We start from the raw sequence: 17,565 nt of genomic DNA, 5'->3' as shown, positions 1-17,565 counted from the left end.
TAAAGAAAGGAAAGTTAAAGCCCAGAAATGTATTGCCCTGAACTTACTAAAAAGGTGTTTACAACTTAGACAAGGCCTTTTCATTAGAAAATTACTTGGGGTTCCTAACTTGGAGTTTTTAGCCATAGACAAAACACTGACAGTACAACATGAGTGAAATTTAGAGATGGTTCAGAGAGCTATTGTCCTAGATTAAGACTTTAGTTGGGGAGGGTGTATTAGTCAGCTTGGGCTGCTATAGTGAAATATGGTAGACTGGGTAGCTTAGGCAACAGACATATATTTCTCACAGTCTGTGCTGGGGAAGCCCAAGATCAAGGTGCCAGCTGATTCAGTTCCCCAGTGAAGACTCTCTTCCTGGTTTGTGGACAGCTGCCTTCTTACAGTGTCCTCACATGGTGGGGATTGAGTGGGTTGGGGAAAGCTCTGATTGCTCTTCCTCTATTTATTAGGACACTTATCCCATCATGAGGGCTCCATGCTTATAACCTCTTCTGGATCTATTTCTTTCCCAAAGATCCTGCCTCCAAATACCATCACATTGTAGATTAGGGCTTCAACATGTGAATTCAGGGCAGGAGGTGGGTGGTGAGCAGGGGCATAGACATTTAATTCATAACAGAGGGAATGAAGTTGGAGGTTAGGACAAGAATTCTGGTTTATTAGCCAGGCATAGTGGTATGTGCCCATAGTCCCAGCTACTTGGGAGGCTGAGGCAGGAGGATTTCTTGAGCCTGGGAGGCAGAGGTTGCACTGAGCCGAGATCATGCCACTGCACTCCAGCCTGGGCAAGAGAGTAAGACCCTGTCTCACACATACACACAAAGAATTCTGGTTTATAGGAAACTTTCCTGTGATGTCATTGATACTCTTTTTCATGTAGCTGAAAAAAAGAATATATGCTTATTCTTTAGGATGTTAAAGGAGATGAAAGGGCTTTGAAAAAACTTATATTTGGATCTACATGTTTGAACTGCGATGACTTTCCCATGGGTTTCAACTATATTTGTGTGATATTACAATAAAATCAGTAGTGATTTAATTTTAATTTCTAATTGTGGTAAAATATATACAATATAAAATTTACCGTCTTAACCATTTTAAAGTGTCGTTTGATGGCATTAAATTCATCCACATTGTTGTGCAACCAATGTCCAAAACTCTTTTTATCTTGCAAAACAAACTTTATACCCATTAAATGTCTCCCCATTCCTTCCTTCCCACAACCCTTGGCAACCAACATTCTACTTTCTGTCTCTTTTTTTTTTTTTTTTTTTTTTGAGGCAGAGTCTTGCTCTGTTGCCCAGGCTGGAGTGCAGTGGCGCAATCATAGCTCACTGCAGCCTCAAACTCCTGGGCTCAAACCACACTGGTGCTTCTGCCGTCTGAGTTAACTTGGACCACAGGTGCACACCATCATGCCTGGCTAATTTTTAATTTTTATTTCTTGTAGAGATGAAGTCTGTCCATGTTGCCCAAATTCCTAGGCTCAAGTGACCCTCCCACCTTCACCTCCCAAAGTGTTGAGATTACAGGCATGAGCCACCACGCCTGGCCCTGCTTTCCATCTTTATGAATTTGACTACTCTAGGTACCTCATATAAGTAGGATCATCCAATATTTTCTTTTTGTGACTGGCTTATTTCATTTAGCCTAAAGTCCTCTAGGTTCACCCATGTTGTGGCAAGTGTCAGAATTTCCTTCCTTTTTAAGACTGAATAATATTCCATTATATGAGTGTACCACGTTTGTTTATTCATTTATTCGTGGATGAATAATGGGATATTTTCCACCTTTTGGCTATTATGAATAATGCTGCTGTGAACATTGGTATGCAATATCTGTTTGAGTCCCTGCTTCCAGTTCTTTTGTGTATATACCTTGAAGTGGAATTGCTTGATCAAATGATAATTCTATGTTTAATTTTTTGAGGAACTACCGTACTGTTTTCCATAGTGCTATACCATTTTCCATTCCCTCTAGCAGTGCATAGGGGTTCCAATTTGTCCATGTCCCTGCTAACACTTACTGTTTTCTGTTTTATTTTCTTATAATAGGCATCCTATTATAAGACAGGGTGTGAGGTGTCATCTTTTGTTTTGAAAGTGGGGGATGGGGGTCTCACTTTGTTTACCAGGCTGAAGTACAGTGGCCCAATCACAGGTCACTGTAACCTTGACCTCCCTGGTGTCAGGTGATCCTCTCACCTCAGCCACCTGAGTAGCTAGGACTACAGGTTCATGCTATCACGCCTGACTAATTTTTCTATTTTTTGTAGAGACAGGATTTTGCCATGTTTCTCAGGCTGGTCTTGAACTCCTGGGTTCAAGAGATCCACCTGCCTTGACTTCCCAAAGTGCTGGGATTATAGGCATGAGCCTCCCAGCGTGAAATGGCATCTTATTGTGGTTTTGGTTTGCATTTCCCTAATGACTAGTGGTGTTGACCACCTTTTCATGGGCTAATCAGCCATTTGTGTATCTTCTTTAGAGAAATGTCTATTTAAGTCCTTTGCTCATTTTTGAACTGGGTTGTTTTTGTTTTTGTTAAGTTTTAAGAGTTCTCCATACATTCTGGATATTACTGTAATCCCTTGTGAAATACGTGATTTGCAAGTATTTTTGTCCATTCCGTGGGTTGCACTTTTACTATCAATAGTGCCCTTAGATGCATAAAAGTTTGAAATTTTGATGATGTTCAGTCTGTCTATTTTTTCTTTTGTTGCTTATGTCTTGTCATATCCAAGAAGTCGTTGAGAAATCTGGTTTCAGGAAGCTTTTCCTCTATGTTGTCTTCTAAGAGTTTTATCATTTGAGGTCTTATATTTAGGTTTTTGATCCATTTTGAGTTTGTGTTTCATATGGTGTTAGGTAAGGGTCCAAATTCATTCTTTTATATGTAGATATCCAGTTTTCCTAGTACCATTCGTTGAAAAAACTTTTTTTTTTTTTTTTTTTGAGATGGTGATAAAGTGAGACACTTGGAGTGCAGTGGTGCAATCATGGCTCACTGCAGCCTCGACCTCCTGGGCTCAGGTGATCCTCCTGCCTAAGCCTCCCACATAGCTGGGACTACAGTTGTACAGCACCATGCCTGGCTAATATTTAACAATTTCTTGTAGAGATGGGTCTCCCTATGTTGCCCAGGCTGGTCTCAAACTCCTGGGCTTAATCACTTCTCCTACCTCAGCCTCCCAAAGTACTGGGATTACAGGTGTAAGCCAGTGTGGCCGGCCTGAAAAGACTGTCTTTTCCCCATTGAATGGTCTTGGCACTCTTGTTAACAATCATTTGACATAATGCAAGGGTTTATTTCTAGGTTCTTTATGCTGTTCCATTGGACTATATGTCTATCGTTATGTTACTACTACACTGTTTTGTTTACTGTAGCTTTGTAGTAAATTTTGGAATCGGGGGTGTGAGTCTTCCAATGCCCCCATTTTGTTTTTCCCTTTGTGCATCTGTCCCAGTAAATAGCATCGCCATGCCTCCCGTTGCTAAGACAGAAACCTGTGAATAGTTCTTGTCTCTTCCTTCTTTCTTACCTTCTTATCCAGATCATCAGCAAATCATGTTAATTCTACTACCTTAATTCTGTTTAAAATCATTCTTTCCTCTCCTTCATCTACACTGCTCAGACGTTGTCATCTCTTGCCTGAACATCACTTTTCTACCATATCTTTCTGTCTCTTATTCTACCCGTCTCCTTGCTCCATACCACTGCCAGCATGAGTTTTATAAAATGCAAGTATGATCAAAGCATTTCAGTTTAATAAGCTCCCTTCTTCACCTGGCCCCTGCCAGTTTCTCTCCTTTGATATACTCCATTCCCCCAAATTGCCTTGCTATTTAAAGTCCCTTCCATTCTCCAGGGTCTTGAAATATGTCCTTGACTGGTTATTCTTGCACATTACCTTCCATTTCTAATATCTGCACTTATGGCTATTTTAAGCTTTTCTCAGAATTTTTTTTTCTTTTTTTGAGATGAAGTCTCACTCTGTTGCCCAGGCTGGAGTGCAATGGTGCGGTCTCGGCTCACTGTACCTCTGCCTCCTGGGTTCAAGTGATTTTCCTGCCTCAGCCTCCCAAGTAGCTGGGAGTACAGGTGCCCACCACCACACCTAGCTAATTTTTGTATTTTTAGTAGGAATGGAATTTTACCATGTTGGCCAGGCTGGTCTTGAACTCCTGACCTCAGGTGATCTGCCCATCTCAGCCTCCCAAAGTGCTGGGATTACAGGTGTGAGCCACTGCACCCAGGAGCTTTTCTCAGAATTTTTAAGCTTAAATAAAAAAAAATTAATAAAATCCAAACCAGAATGCCCAAGGCTGTCATTTGAAAGAGAATCTCCTAAAGACATTGGAAGGATCCTTCTCTAACCCTCACCATTCAGCTTCCTCTGGGGAATATTTTCAAGTCTTACACAGAGCAAGTCCCCAGCATTTGTAACAGGTAAATAAGCATATCATAATGACGGGGGGAACAGGTGTTCATTCCACTGAATCTATAGGTTTCTTCTATTAGGGATGAGCTTTCATATATGTTCCTGTTGCTTTCTTCCTGGTTCATGGACACATTTTGGGTAACTGATGTTGCCAAGTGACATCTAGATAGGTGAAGTATTATATACTGGGACTTCTCATAGCTTTCCCTGTAACATGCATCACTACTTCTTGCTGAACCTTCTGAACAAGTGACCTCAGGATCCTTTTCAGCATAGTTCTCCCGGCAGTCCATGCCAGTTGCTGAGGGCTGGCCAGGGGAAGGATCCTTTTTGTCACTCCTGTTGTTGGCCTATCATGTGTACTTTCCAAGACCTATTGGAAACCTATAGAAGTGATCTGTAGGGTCACTTATGTCCATGCAACCCAAGCCGGTCCCTTGAATACTTAGTGATATCACAAGATATTAGAGCTAGATTGGACTTTAAATGTCTAGTTCAAATTAGGAGATTGAAAAAGCTGAAACTCAGAGGGCTTCAGCCTCCAAACTATGTTATTTAAACTAACGCTGTGTGCCACCTAGTTAAACACATTGCTATGTTTTCCTTTATAGGTGAGAAGACACTCCTGTGCAGTTTGGGCTCAGGTGAAAGGTAAAATTATTTTCTGCCTATGAATGCTGTTCTTATTTCTTTTCTGCAGCATCAAGTTCATATTGATGAGATCTGTTTATAAAATTGTCACTGGTGACCAGAACCCAATTCATACTACTTTAAGCAAAAAGCTTCATAGCTGAAAAAAATGGGAGGAGGGCGAGTGGATGGGAGCTTATGGAATTAGACAAAGAGCTCCCCCACCGAGGCTCCAGGAACTGGGACTGGGGACTCAACGCCGTGAGTGGGACTTCTCTCTCTATCTCTCTCTTATTTCAGTTCTCTGGTTCTAAGCGTGACTTAGCTTCATTTTCTTCTGCTATAAGACATGTGAGAGGAAGGGATGGCAAGCTCCCCCAGCTTACCAATTTCACTGGGAAAACATAGCTTTTCAATTCAGGGAAAGATTCTTTCCTCCTAGTTTAAGTGATTGTCTGTTGGATGAATCACTGTTAATAGGAGATGGGCTAGGATGATTGGCCTCCGTTGGGTTTTATGTCTACTCCTGGCTGGTTGGAGGCAGAGCAGTGTGAACAATAGGTCCACTAGGTTTGCACTGAAAGGGAGACAAAATCCCTATCAAGAAATGGGGCATAGGAAAAGATGCCGAAAAGCCAATACAAGAGCTACAACAGTCCACTACCATTCAGCTGTGTAGCTTGTGCACATACACATATAATATTAAGAAAAACTGTAATCCCAGCGCTTTGGGAGGCCGAGGCAGGCGAATCACCTGAGGTCGGAAGTTCGAGACCAGCCTGACCAACATGGAAAAACCCTGTCTCTACTAAAAATACAAAATCAGCTAGGTGTGGTGGCATATGCCTGTAATCTCAGCTGCTCGGGAGGCTGAGGCAGGAGAATCGCTTGAACCCGGGAGGCAAAGGTTGCGGTGAGCTGAGATCGCGCCATTGCACTCCAGCCTGGGCAACAAGAGCAAAACTCCATCTCAACAACAACAACAACAACAACAACAATAACAAAATAAGAAAAACATCTTCCCTTAACAAAATGGAACTATCCTATGTATGATCCCACATGGAACCCTAGTGGAAGACAACTCAAAGCTGGGTCTGTTACTGCATCCAGCTTCAAGACCAGGAATCCTGGGGATAGCATCTTTCTCTTGATCAAGTCCAGATGTGTTTCTTGTGCTCTATTAAGTAATCTATGACTAAATGGCAAATTTAACCAATCTCAAACCGTAGCACATAATATGAGAGGGAAAACTGAATAGCACAATAAATACTCTCATTTAGAAAGAAGGAAAAGATAAAGCAATGTACAGTGGTCGGGGGCCCCATAGCAATGATCACCTCTTGCTGGACAGGACAAGCAAGCATCCCCTGCCCTGGCAGCAGAATGGGTCACTTGGGTGGTCCGTTTGGGTCTGCCTGATGGGAACTCTTGTCCATTTCCTCCAAAGCCTTTCCTTAGAGACACAGCGGGAACATCTCTACTGAGTGCTGTACAACTTAAACCTTCTTTGCCTTGGAAGAGTTACCCAGGCGGGGAAATTGCCTTAGGGTTTGAGCAATCACTGGTCTTTGTTTTCCAGGCTCGGGATTTCCCTGGCAGTACAGTACATTTCTTTAAAACCAACAGGCAGCCAGCCAGTGGATTTGATTCCCAGGAATTCCATTAGTTTGTAGCTAATAGCAGAAATCTTGTTGAGTTTATGACCTTGGAATCTGGACCTTTTCCCTGTGGTTTGTGGGTCCTAGCAACAGGCTGTGAAATTCTGCCCTTAGCCCACAGTATCAGTTTAACCCTTTGCCTCCTCTCCCCTGCCTCAAAGCAACATAAAACAATCAACTGGCATGGTGAGGAAATGCCGGTATAAACTTACTTCCCTAAGGATTTCAGTGGATAGCACTTTCTAATGGGGAATTTTTTATCCTGTCAGTAGAGAATACTATGCCGGAAATATTTGGGAGGGGCCTGGGGAATTAGGCTTCCTCCATTTGTCTGCTTCTCTCCTGATCTTATTTTCATCTTTTAACCTCTGCTGAAACCAACTGCAACAAGGGTAGAGGACTTGGCTTTTCAGCAGGGTGCAAGGCGAGTTACCTGACTGTCAGCCATCTTGGATTGCTGATGACCAGGCAGTGAGAGCCTCTCTTGGCAAAGATGGGTGCTGTCGTGTTTCTGTGTGCAGATGGGCCAAGCTCCCTTTACTTGTAGGACTTTAATGAAGGCCATGAGAAACAGCCACACATTCCAACAGTCATAAGTGTTTTTTTGCCAGTCCATCCCCTGAGGCTCTAGGATTGGGCATGGCGTTCTCACAAGGAAAAGAGATGGTTTTATCAGAATAATTAAGATGACAAAGCTTCCAGACGCAGAAATAATAGCTTCCAGAGTCCACTCTATTCAGCAGCTGTTTGCTATGATTGGAAAACATTCAAACTGGGTAGAAGAAATCGCCAAAGAGCTGGCTGCAGTCATTCTGCTATGATTAAATTAACAGGGAGGATTTTGTTTTGAAAATATCTAAGTGGGTTTGGCAGTGCCCTGGTCTCCCCTCAGCTTAAGAACCAATATTGAAGGAGAGTTTGAGCCTTTGAAATTAAACCGCCGGAAATCTCTGGAAGATAATAGGAAAAACACTGTTCTGTGGAAATTCTGAAGGCAATTCTAGCACATATTTATCTATGTATAACATTTACCTGTGTTGTGCACTCATCTTGGACAATCTACTTTTTCAAAAAAGTTTGGAGACTGCCATTTCAGAAAGTAATTTGCAGAGAACTGAGATCTAAATTAGTCCTGAAATGGTGCCAGTTCACTTGTGCCAAGCCTCAGCCCCGTTCTGGCCTTTGCCCAGTGACAAATTATGCTATTTACCTTTTGCATATTGCCCCTAGAAGAGCTTTGTAAAGATTACCAGGAAACCAGCAGTCGGTTTGATGGAAGATACAGAGGCCTGGGCTTATTTGCCTGAGCTCCTGCTACTAATCAGCCAAGTGTCTTTGAAATGATATTTAACTTGGCCAGTTCTCAATCATCCTCTCTCTGGGATCTCTGAGATCCTTTCCAGCCACAGAGTACTATGAGTCTGTGATTTCTTGAGTCACAAAGCAAGGTCATTTGATATATGTGAGGTGATAATAAGCTGTAATCAGGGAACATTCTCCAGTCATAAGCACGAAACCTGTGAGTTATTTGTGACTACTCCCTTTTCTCTTTCAGCCCACATTTAGCACCTTGGGCATGCCTCTCTGATTTTCATTTCTGTGTTCACTCCCTGAGCATAGGCCTTCCTACCTGTAGCGGGATGATGGGCAAATCCTCCTTCCTCATCTCCCATCACAAGAGTTCAGAATTTCCCTCTTCACTCCAGCCTACACACCACCAGCTGACTCGTTTCTAAACTGCAGAACTAATTTTGTTTCCTCTGCTTCCATGGTCCTCTATTATTTTTCAGTTTGGCTTCCAAGTCCTCTGTTTGACACACACATACGCTTCTAATTGCATCTTTTATTCTTCTCCATTCAAACCAATGTTCCAGCTGTTTTCTGGCTATGGCCCATACTTTCTCCTCTTAATATCCTTGCTCATATAATTACTTGATGACTTCCATCTGGATTTCCCAATCACCTACCTGTGAATCTCCGCTTATCCCACCTGTTCTTCAAGATTAAAATCAAATGCCCTTTCCTCCCTGAAGCTTTTAAAATTTTTTCAACAGGGCAGAATCTGCCCCTCTTCAGCTATTCTGCTATATTTTAGAGCAATGGGTGTGTACTTGTTTTGTCTTCTACTACTAGATTTTACACCCTTGATGGGCATTTGAAGAGCAAGAACAGAGCCTTGCATGCATTAGGTGTTCAATCAGAATGCATTGAATTGGGCTGAATGATTTCTGAGGAACCAGCAGTTAGTTTTATGGGAAATGAAGCATAGTAGGTGCAATACTTATCAAATAAGCCAGAGAAGACTTACATCAAGATATAAACCTAGTGTGTATGTATACATATGTATTTGCTATATATGTACATATGTGTGTGTGTGTGTGTGTAAATATATGTACATATATACATGCACACAATCATTTTAAACCTTTATAGTTGTGATGGGAAAAATTCTAATATGGTTCCCAAATTCCTGGTCTCTGGTATCCATCTACCTTCTCTCAGTTATTCATTCAAAGACTGTTCTAGGTATTGCTGGGAAGGGATTTTGGAGATATATTTAAACTCCCAAATAGGGAGATTATTCAGATAGGCCTGACCTAATCACAGGAGCCCTTTAAATCTGGATCTAGAGGTCAGAGATAGGGGAAGTTGGAGCTTCAAAGAATGAGATGGATTTGACATAGGGAAATTCTCCTGCCAGCTTGAAGATGGAGGGGTCCACTTGGCAAGGAGTGTAGCTTAACAGAAGGAGCTGAGCAAGGCCTGGCTGCAGCTGGTAAGAAAACGGGGACCCTAGTCCTACAACTGCAAGTGTCTTAGTCTGTTTTGTGTTGCTATAACAGAATACTGGAGGCTGGGTAACTTATTAAGAAAAGAGGTTTATTTAGCTCATGAGTCTGTAGGCTGGGAAGTTCAAGAGCATAGTGCTGCATCTGGCCTGCTTCTGGTGAGGGCTGCATGCTCATCAGAACAATGGCAGAGAAGTGGAAAAGCCAGCAGGTATATACAAAGAGATCACATGATGACACAGGAAGCAAGAAAGAGTCTAGGAAGTTGACTCTATTTTTTTTTTAATTGAGATGGAGTCTTGCTCTGTTGCCCAGGCTGGAGTGCAGTGGCACAATCTCAGCTCACTGCAAGCTCCACCTCCCAGGTTCACACCATTCTCCTGCCTCAGCCTCCCGAGTAGCTGGGACTACAGGTGCCCACCACCATGCCCGGCTAATTTTATGTATTTTTAGTAGAGACAGGGTTTTACCGTGTTAGCCAGGATGGTCTTGATCTCCCGACCTCGTGATCTGCCAGCCTCGACCTCCCAAAGTGCTGGGATTACAGGCATGAGCCACCTGGCCGACTCAATTTTATAACAACCAGCTCCCTGGTAATACAGTCCCTCCAGAGCAAGAACTCACTCACCTCTGAGAGAGGGCATTAATCTATTCATGAGGGCTCCAATCCCATGACCTAAACAGCTCCCACTAGGCCCCACCTCCTGACACCACCACATTGAGGATTAAATTTCAAGTGAGTTTCAGAGGATGTAAACTCAAACCATAGCAACAAGGAACTGAATTTAGCAAATAACCTGAATGAACTTGGAAGCAGATTCTTCTCCAGAGCCTTCAGAAGGAAGTGCAGTCCACCTGAGACCTTGATTCTAGCCTCATAAGGTCCTAATATGGTTTGTCTATGTCCCCACCCAAATCTCATGTCGAACTGTAATCCCCATGTATTGAAGGAGGGGCCTGGTGGGAGATGACTGAATCATGGGGATGGATTACCCGCTTGCTCTTCTCATGGTAGAGTTCTCATGAGATCTGGTGGTTTGAATGTGTGTAGCACTTCCCCCTTCACTCTCTCTCTCTCCTGCTCTGGCCATGTGAAAACTGTGCCTGCTTCCCCTTCACCTTCTGCCATGATTGTACATTTCTTGGGGCCTCCCTAGTCTTGCCTCCTGCACACCCTGTGGAACTGTGAGTCAATTAAACCTCTTTTCTTTTAAATTACCCAGTCTCAGGTAGTTCTTTATAGCAGTGTGAGAAGGGACTGATACAGGCCCTGAGCAGAGAACCAGCCGCGATGTGCTTGAACTTACCACCCACAGAATTCTGAGCTAATAAATGGGTTAAAGCTACCTAAGTTTATGGTCATTTGTTAAGCTGCAATAAAAATGGAATATAACAGTGTTGCTAATTTATCAAGCGTTATTGATCTCTAAATTAGTTTTCCACTTTGATTTCCTTTGCAATCTTTTGCTCTGAATGGAATTCAAGTGAGAAGACCCTAGAATAGCAAAGATAAATTTAACACGGTAAATAGAAGTCACTGTGCTAATTATTATTATTATTATTTACCATTTGGAGAACAGAATTGGTGCTTTCAGGAAGTGAACATGCCCTTGTATATTCATGAAAAAATGTTCACACCCATGAGGAGTCCTCAAGCTGTCACAAAGTCTGAGAGTAGAAATAGGACCTTTCTAACTTCCTCTTCAGCATGTGATATTTCTATCAGGGAGGGGGTTAAAGATAAGTCCGGAAAGGCTCCATCCCTCCTCCTGAGTGCTAGCTCTCTTGAGGGAGCCACCATAAAGAGAATGGTGAAGTTTAGTCCTAATGGGTTTACTTTCTCCAAGATTGAGTAACTGATCTGCCATATAACACATGATTCATTCACTTGGGTTTGTAAAAATATATTCTACAAGTGATTCAGAAGAAAAATAAACATGGTTCTCTGGCATGAGACCATGGAAAGGTAGGGTAACCAAGGGATGGTGAGGCTATAAGAAATACAATTCAAATTTGCCAGTTGTAAATTTTCTTAGTAAGGAATTAATGAGGAAATCTCTAAAGAAGCTTGTGTGGCAACACTTGTGAGCACTCTTGATTAGATTGACTCAGATTTTCAGAGTATATATGCAAAGTAGACAAAAAGACATATAACCAGGAACTGGTCTACCAGCAAGAATCATTCCTGGAGCCAAACCCAAATTGTGCTATGCAGAAGAAATAAAGATTATTTTCCAATACTGTGTCTAGAGTAACGAATAGTTGCACCCAGGTGGATCCTCCTGGTGGATGGTCAAGAGAAAGTCAGCTTCCTTAACTCCTCCTTATTCTGTCCTCTTGGTTTGTGAGGGGATGGTTAGAAGAAAGAAAAGAGCTCACTACCCTACATAGGTTCAAGTCTTCCAACACGGATGAAGCATATTCTGGCAGGTTCATACAATTTTCACATGAGATGGATAAGCCATTGCAAATGATTTTTGATAAATCTTGAAGAAAATGGAGAGATGTGAGAGGACTAGAGATGAGCAAAGAACAAGGAATATTGTACAAAGGAAGAGCCACCAGAAGTGTAGATGATGGTAACTTGAAGTCAAGGCAAGGCAAGGTCTTCAAATGATGGCTTATGTATCCCTGGTAGAAAAAACAGCAGTTCCCAGGAGTCAGGAGCTTTAAGAGCAGATTAGTTCAGATTGCTTTCCATTTCTTCTTGCACAGAGTCAGTAATTGGTCAGGGAAATATGGCACGCATAATGTATTTTGGCTTCAACAAACAATAATGTCCTTGTGGACAATGTGGGAACATGAGGGCTGTATGTGGGCTTAGAAACAAGCTGAATCACTATGCACAGTTGATATCAACTCATTAACAATTATTAATGTCGGCCGGGCGCCGTGGCTCAAGCCTGTAATCCCAGCACTTTGGGAGGCTGAGGCGGGTGGATCACGAGGTCAGGAGATCGAGACCATCCTGGCTAACATGGTGAAACCCCATCTCTACTAAAAATACAAAAAACTAGCTGGGCATGGTGGCGGGCATCTGTAGTCCCAGCTACTCGGAGGCTGAGGCGGGAGAGTGGCGTGAACCTGGGAGGCTGAGCTTGCAGTGAGCCGAGATCACGCCACTGCACTCCAGCCTGGGTGACACAGTGAGACTCCATCTCAAAAAAAAAAAAAAAAAAAAAAAAAAAAAACAATTATAAATGAGATGAAATCAAACCCAAGAATATGCATGATATGGATCTCTGTCCACAGTCATCTTCAGTTCAACATATTCATCAATCAGTGATTAAAATATATAGAGGGTAAAAGTGTAGAGGAAAAAATACACAGAAAAAAATTGATGATGGATGTTGGAGGGAATACTGGGTAGATTGGATGAAATACCAGTGCAGGAAAGTACCAGCTCCCCCGTCCATCTCCAGAATTGTATTTTCTCTTAAAAACAAAACAAAACAAATCTAGTTAATTAGTCCACCAAGATGGCATTTTAAAAAATGTTTGAGTGATGCACAAAGATGGCATCTTAATGCCTTAATTTGCATTTTTATTACTTGTAAGAGAGCATTTGATCAAAGTTTTATTGATCATCTGTAATCATGTTTTACATATGATTTACCTTTTCATAGAATTTGTTCATTTTGCTATTGAGGTATGCCTTTATTAATCTGTAGCACTCTCTATATGTTAACTTCTTACCCATTATTCTAGATATTTTACCCAGTTTGCCATTTGCCTTCTAATCTTGCTTCTGGTAGTTTTTGGTATAAGAAGTGCATGCTTTTCAAAATGGTTAAATCTCTCATTCTCTTAAGGTTTCTGTGTTAACAAATAGGCTTAGAAATCTCTTACCCCCTTTAATATTAGGCAAATATTCACTAACATTTCCTAATCCTTTTAGGTTTCAATTTAAGTCTGTAATCCATCTGGATTTTATTTTGGTATATGGTATAAGCTCTAGTGATCAAAATTATTTGATTCTAAATGGTTAGCCAATTTTCTCAGCACTGGTTATGAATAATTTATCATTTCCCCAATGATCTGAAACAGTATCAAAACAACAAAAACAACAATAATTAACAATTGCTAACATTTGCTTATCGCTTATTCTGTGCCAGGCACTGTTTCAACCTGTACTAACTCACTGATTTCTCGCACTACCTAGAGGTGGGTAGTATTGCTATCATTCCCATATTATTACAGCATCCCTCAGTGTGGGGACTGAGGGCACAGAATGGATGAATAACTTGCACAAAGTCACACAGGCAGTGGTGGTGTTCAGATAAAGACTTGGACATCTGACTCCAGTATTCAATCTTTGAAAGCATTTGATATACTTGGATTTGGTTCTAGGCTATTTTGTTCCAATGTATTAATTGCTATTCTAATACTGCACTGTTTCACTATCTTGCGATTCAAGTCACTCTCCTAACATTTTTTTCTTTACTAATTCTTCATTTAATCACTGTTTCTCCTTCCATTTTATAATCTAGCTTCTTGGCTAGGCATGGTGGCTCATGCCTATAATTCTAGCACTTTGGGAGGCCAAGGCGGGCAGATCACCTGAGGTCAAGAGTTTGAGACCAGCCTGGCCAACATGGTGAAGCCGTGTCTCTAATAAAATACAAAACTAGCCAGGCGTGGTGGAGTATGCCTTGTAGTCCCAGCTACTAGGGAGACTGGGGCAGGAGAATCACTTGAATCTGGGAGGTGAAGGTTGCAGTGAGCCAAGATCACGCCACTGCTCTCCAGTCTGGGTGACAGAGCAAGACTCTGTCTCAAAAAAATAATAATAAATAAAAATCAAATAAAACAAAATAAGTAATCTAGCTTCTTAAAGTATCAAGGCCATTTTTCTTCTAAAGACTAAAAGCAACCAAATAATATAAGCCATGTTTTCCAGAAAGGCTCTTGGCAGCACTTTTTGATAATTAGTAACCGCCCAATGAGTTTTTCTTGCCTGCTGCCTAGACAGAGCTGATTTATCAAGACAGAGGAATTGCAATAAAGAGTTTGATTCCCACACAGCCGGCTATATGGGAGAATGGAGTTCTATTATTCCTCAAGTCAGTCTCCCTGAAAATTCGGGGATGGGGTTTTTAAGGATAACTTAGTGGGTAGGGGGTAAGGGGTAAGGGGTCAGTGAGTCAGAAGTGCTGACTGGTTGGGTTGAAGATGAAATCATAGAGGGTCAAAGCTGTCTCTTGCACTGAGTCAGTTTCTGGGTGGCGGCCATAGGATCAGATGAGCCAGTTTATGGATCTGGGTGATGCCAGCTGATCCATGGAGTCCGGGGTCTGGAAAATATCTCAAGCATTGATCTTAGGTTTTATAATAGTGATGTTAGCCCTAGGAGCAATTTGAGAGGTTCAGAATCTTGCAACTTCCAGCTGTAGGACTCCTAAACCATAATTTCTAATCTCATGGCTAATTTATTTGTTAGTCTTGCAAAGGCAGTCTAGTCCCCAGATAGGATGGGGATTTGTTTGGGGAAAGGGCTGTTATTGTCTTTGTTTCAAAGTTAAACTATAAACTGAGTTCCTCCCAAAGTTAGTTCAGCCTACGCCCAGGAATGAACAAGGACAACTTGGAGATTAGAAGCAAGATGGAGTCAGTTAGGTCAGATCTCTTTCACTGTTATAATTTTCTCAGTTATAATTTTTGCAAAGGTGGTTTCAAGTTCTGCAGGGCTGTTTAACACAAGGTGTATTCTCTGGCTGGTCTTACTAGTGCTGGGTACTGTACACAGTTTCCAATAGAAATGCACTCCTCTTAACCTGGCTGTAAAGACCTAAGTTGTACTTAACCACTCCCACCTTGGTTTCTTAAGGGAATAATAATAGTACCCAATGTAAAGGCTGGTTAGAAGACTAAATGAGTTAATACGTGTGAGGTGCTTAGAACACTGTCTGGCACATAGTAAGTGCTAAATAAATGTTTGCAAATTAAAATGAAATTTTTGCTCTAATCTAGAACATGACTCTCTAAGTCAGTCACTTGGTCCAAATGTGCAACTCAACTGTGAGTGTTTTTTAGTTTATGATTGGAGATCTCCCTGGAGTTGGCATATGATGGTCCCCAAATAGAAAGTATGTCTTTCAAAGTACTTTTACATCAATTTTCTTATTTTATCCTCTCAGTAAACCTGCTGAGCAGAGCAGGGAGGTATGATCCTTGTTGAGGTGTAGAGAAAATGACAGGTGACTCAACAAAGGATATTCCTTTGCTATATCTGACCATCAGGGCTATCACTTTTGGAACCCAAATTCAAATAATATCATAATGACTTGCCCCTCCATGCAAAAAAAAAACGGCCCATAAAAATCTATCATGTGTAATTGACTTGCGAAAGGACCAACAAAAAATGTAACATGTTGTGTAGTATTTGTATGCTCAACAAGATCAGCCTTTTTCTTCCTTGTAACTTTAACATGGTCTGGCTTTACACTTCCTTTTCAGAAATACCCTGTAACTGTAATTTCCTGAGGCTGCATATCCACAGGGCCAACTCAGGGAACACACAGGCACGCTGGGCATTCTTAGGATTCTTTGTTAAATGGGGCCAAGCTCTGGGTTAAAATGGATTGAGCACAGTGGGGTGTGTGCCTCCTGGGAGGCGGTCATGCCCTGCACTCTGGGCTAAGCATGTGGTTTTGTCCCACAGATTCGTCACTCACACTGCTGCAGATGGCGGGTGTTGGACTGGGCTCTATGGCTGTTGTGATCATTCTTACATTCCTCTCCTTCTCAGCGGTGTGGTATGTGAGGCTGTCATTTTTGAGAAATGAGTGGAATGGAGGGGAGGATGGGTCAGAGTCATGAAGAACAGCTGGAGATGAGGAGAGTCAAAGGGAGTGTGGGTGGAGGTTGTCCTTGGCTCAGCAGAGCACACTCAGCGGTGAAAAGCATGACTAACCCTGTACCTCCAGGTAGCATGGGGGATGCTTTCCCAGGAAAAGAGCAGGACCAGTGATGGCTGCCCTAGTCACACACAGAGTGGTGGCTGAGCTTCCATGCTGCTCCCCCTCGCCTCCTCCCATGGGTGTGCATGTGAACTGCGCATAGAGACACACAGTGGAAAACCAAAGTGTGTTCATATTTGTCTCTTTTCTTTTCCTCCTTCATGTCTAGATGGCAGATGGACACTGAGTGGGGAGGATGCACTGCTGCTGGGGCAGGTGTTCTGGCAGCTTCTCAGGTGCCCACACAGAGGCCCCGTGTGACTTCCGTCCAGGGAGCATGTGGGCCTGCAACTTTCTCCATTCCCAGCTGGGCCCCCTTCCTGGATTCAAGATGGCGGCTATCCCTGTGAAGTCCCTCAAAAGGAGAAAACTCAGGAATTCTGAGTCTTCCCTGCTACAGGACCAGTTCTGTGCAATGAACTTGAGACTCCTGATGTACAGTGTGATATTGACCAAAGGCTACAGATCTGTGAATCTTGGCTGGGACTTCCTCTGAGTGATGCCTGAGGCTCAGCTCCTCCAGACACTGCAAGAGAATCTCTGCAACCTCCTATATAAGCATCTCTGTTAATTCATTTCGAATCCATTTTTTACAATATGCAGTGAGATAGGCTTAAGTTTGGGCTAGAGTTTGACTTTATGAAGGAGGTCATTGAAAAAGAGAACAATGATGTAGGCAAACGTTTCAAGCACTTTAGAAACAGTACTTTTCCTACAATTAGTTGATATACTAATGAGAAATTATACTAGCCTGGCCATGCCAATAAGTTTCCTGCTGTGTCTGTTAGGCAGCATTGCTTTGATACAATTCTTATTGTCCTATATATTCAAAAGTAATGTCTACATTCCAGTAAAAATATCCTGTAATTAAGATTGTTCTTCCCTTGGTTAATTTTTTGTTACTAAGCATCTTCTAAAAATGCTCTTTGCCCCCTGTTAGAAACTGAGATTTGGCCTACTCTGAATATGCTGAGTTGACAGATGGAGTCTATTTAATTATACTTTTAAATCCTGAATTGACATTCTTTCCTTTTTTTTTTTTTTTTTTTTGAGATGGGCTTTCACTCTGTGGCCCAGGCTGGAGT

The 17,565-nt window shown here is 42.1% G+C and overlaps 1 protein-coding gene across 5 annotated transcripts in view; it reads left to right on the top strand.

Annotated features, from left to right (window-relative positions):
• Window positions 1–17,351, top strand: part of SUSD1 (sushi domain containing 1) — a 136,110-nt gene extending 118,759 nt beyond the window's left edge. For 4 of the 5 annotated variants that reach the window (XM_073021852.1, XM_037983601.2, XM_037983583.2 and 1 more), the window contains 3 exons: window positions 5,056–5,095; window positions 16,183–16,276; window positions 16,650–17,351. In XM_073021852.1, coding sequence (XP_072877953.1) covers window positions 5,056–5,095; window positions 16,183–16,276; window position 16,650 — 135 coding nt within the window. In that variant the 3' untranslated portion in view covers window positions 16,651–17,351. The remainder of the gene's footprint in view (window positions 1–5,055; window positions 5,096–16,182; window positions 16,277–16,649) is intronic. The other variant, XM_037983596.2, reaches the window with a different exon arrangement.
• Window positions 17,352–17,565: the final 214 nt, after the last annotated feature.

This window comes from Chlorocebus sabaeus, chromosome 12 (genome assembly GCF_047675955.1).
Source record: "Chlorocebus sabaeus isolate Y175 chromosome 12, mChlSab1.0.hap1, whole genome shotgun sequence".
Lineage (NCBI taxonomy): Eukaryota > Metazoa > Chordata > Mammalia > Primates > Cercopithecidae > Chlorocebus > Chlorocebus sabaeus.
This window is presented reverse-complemented; position numbering and strand designations above follow the sequence as displayed.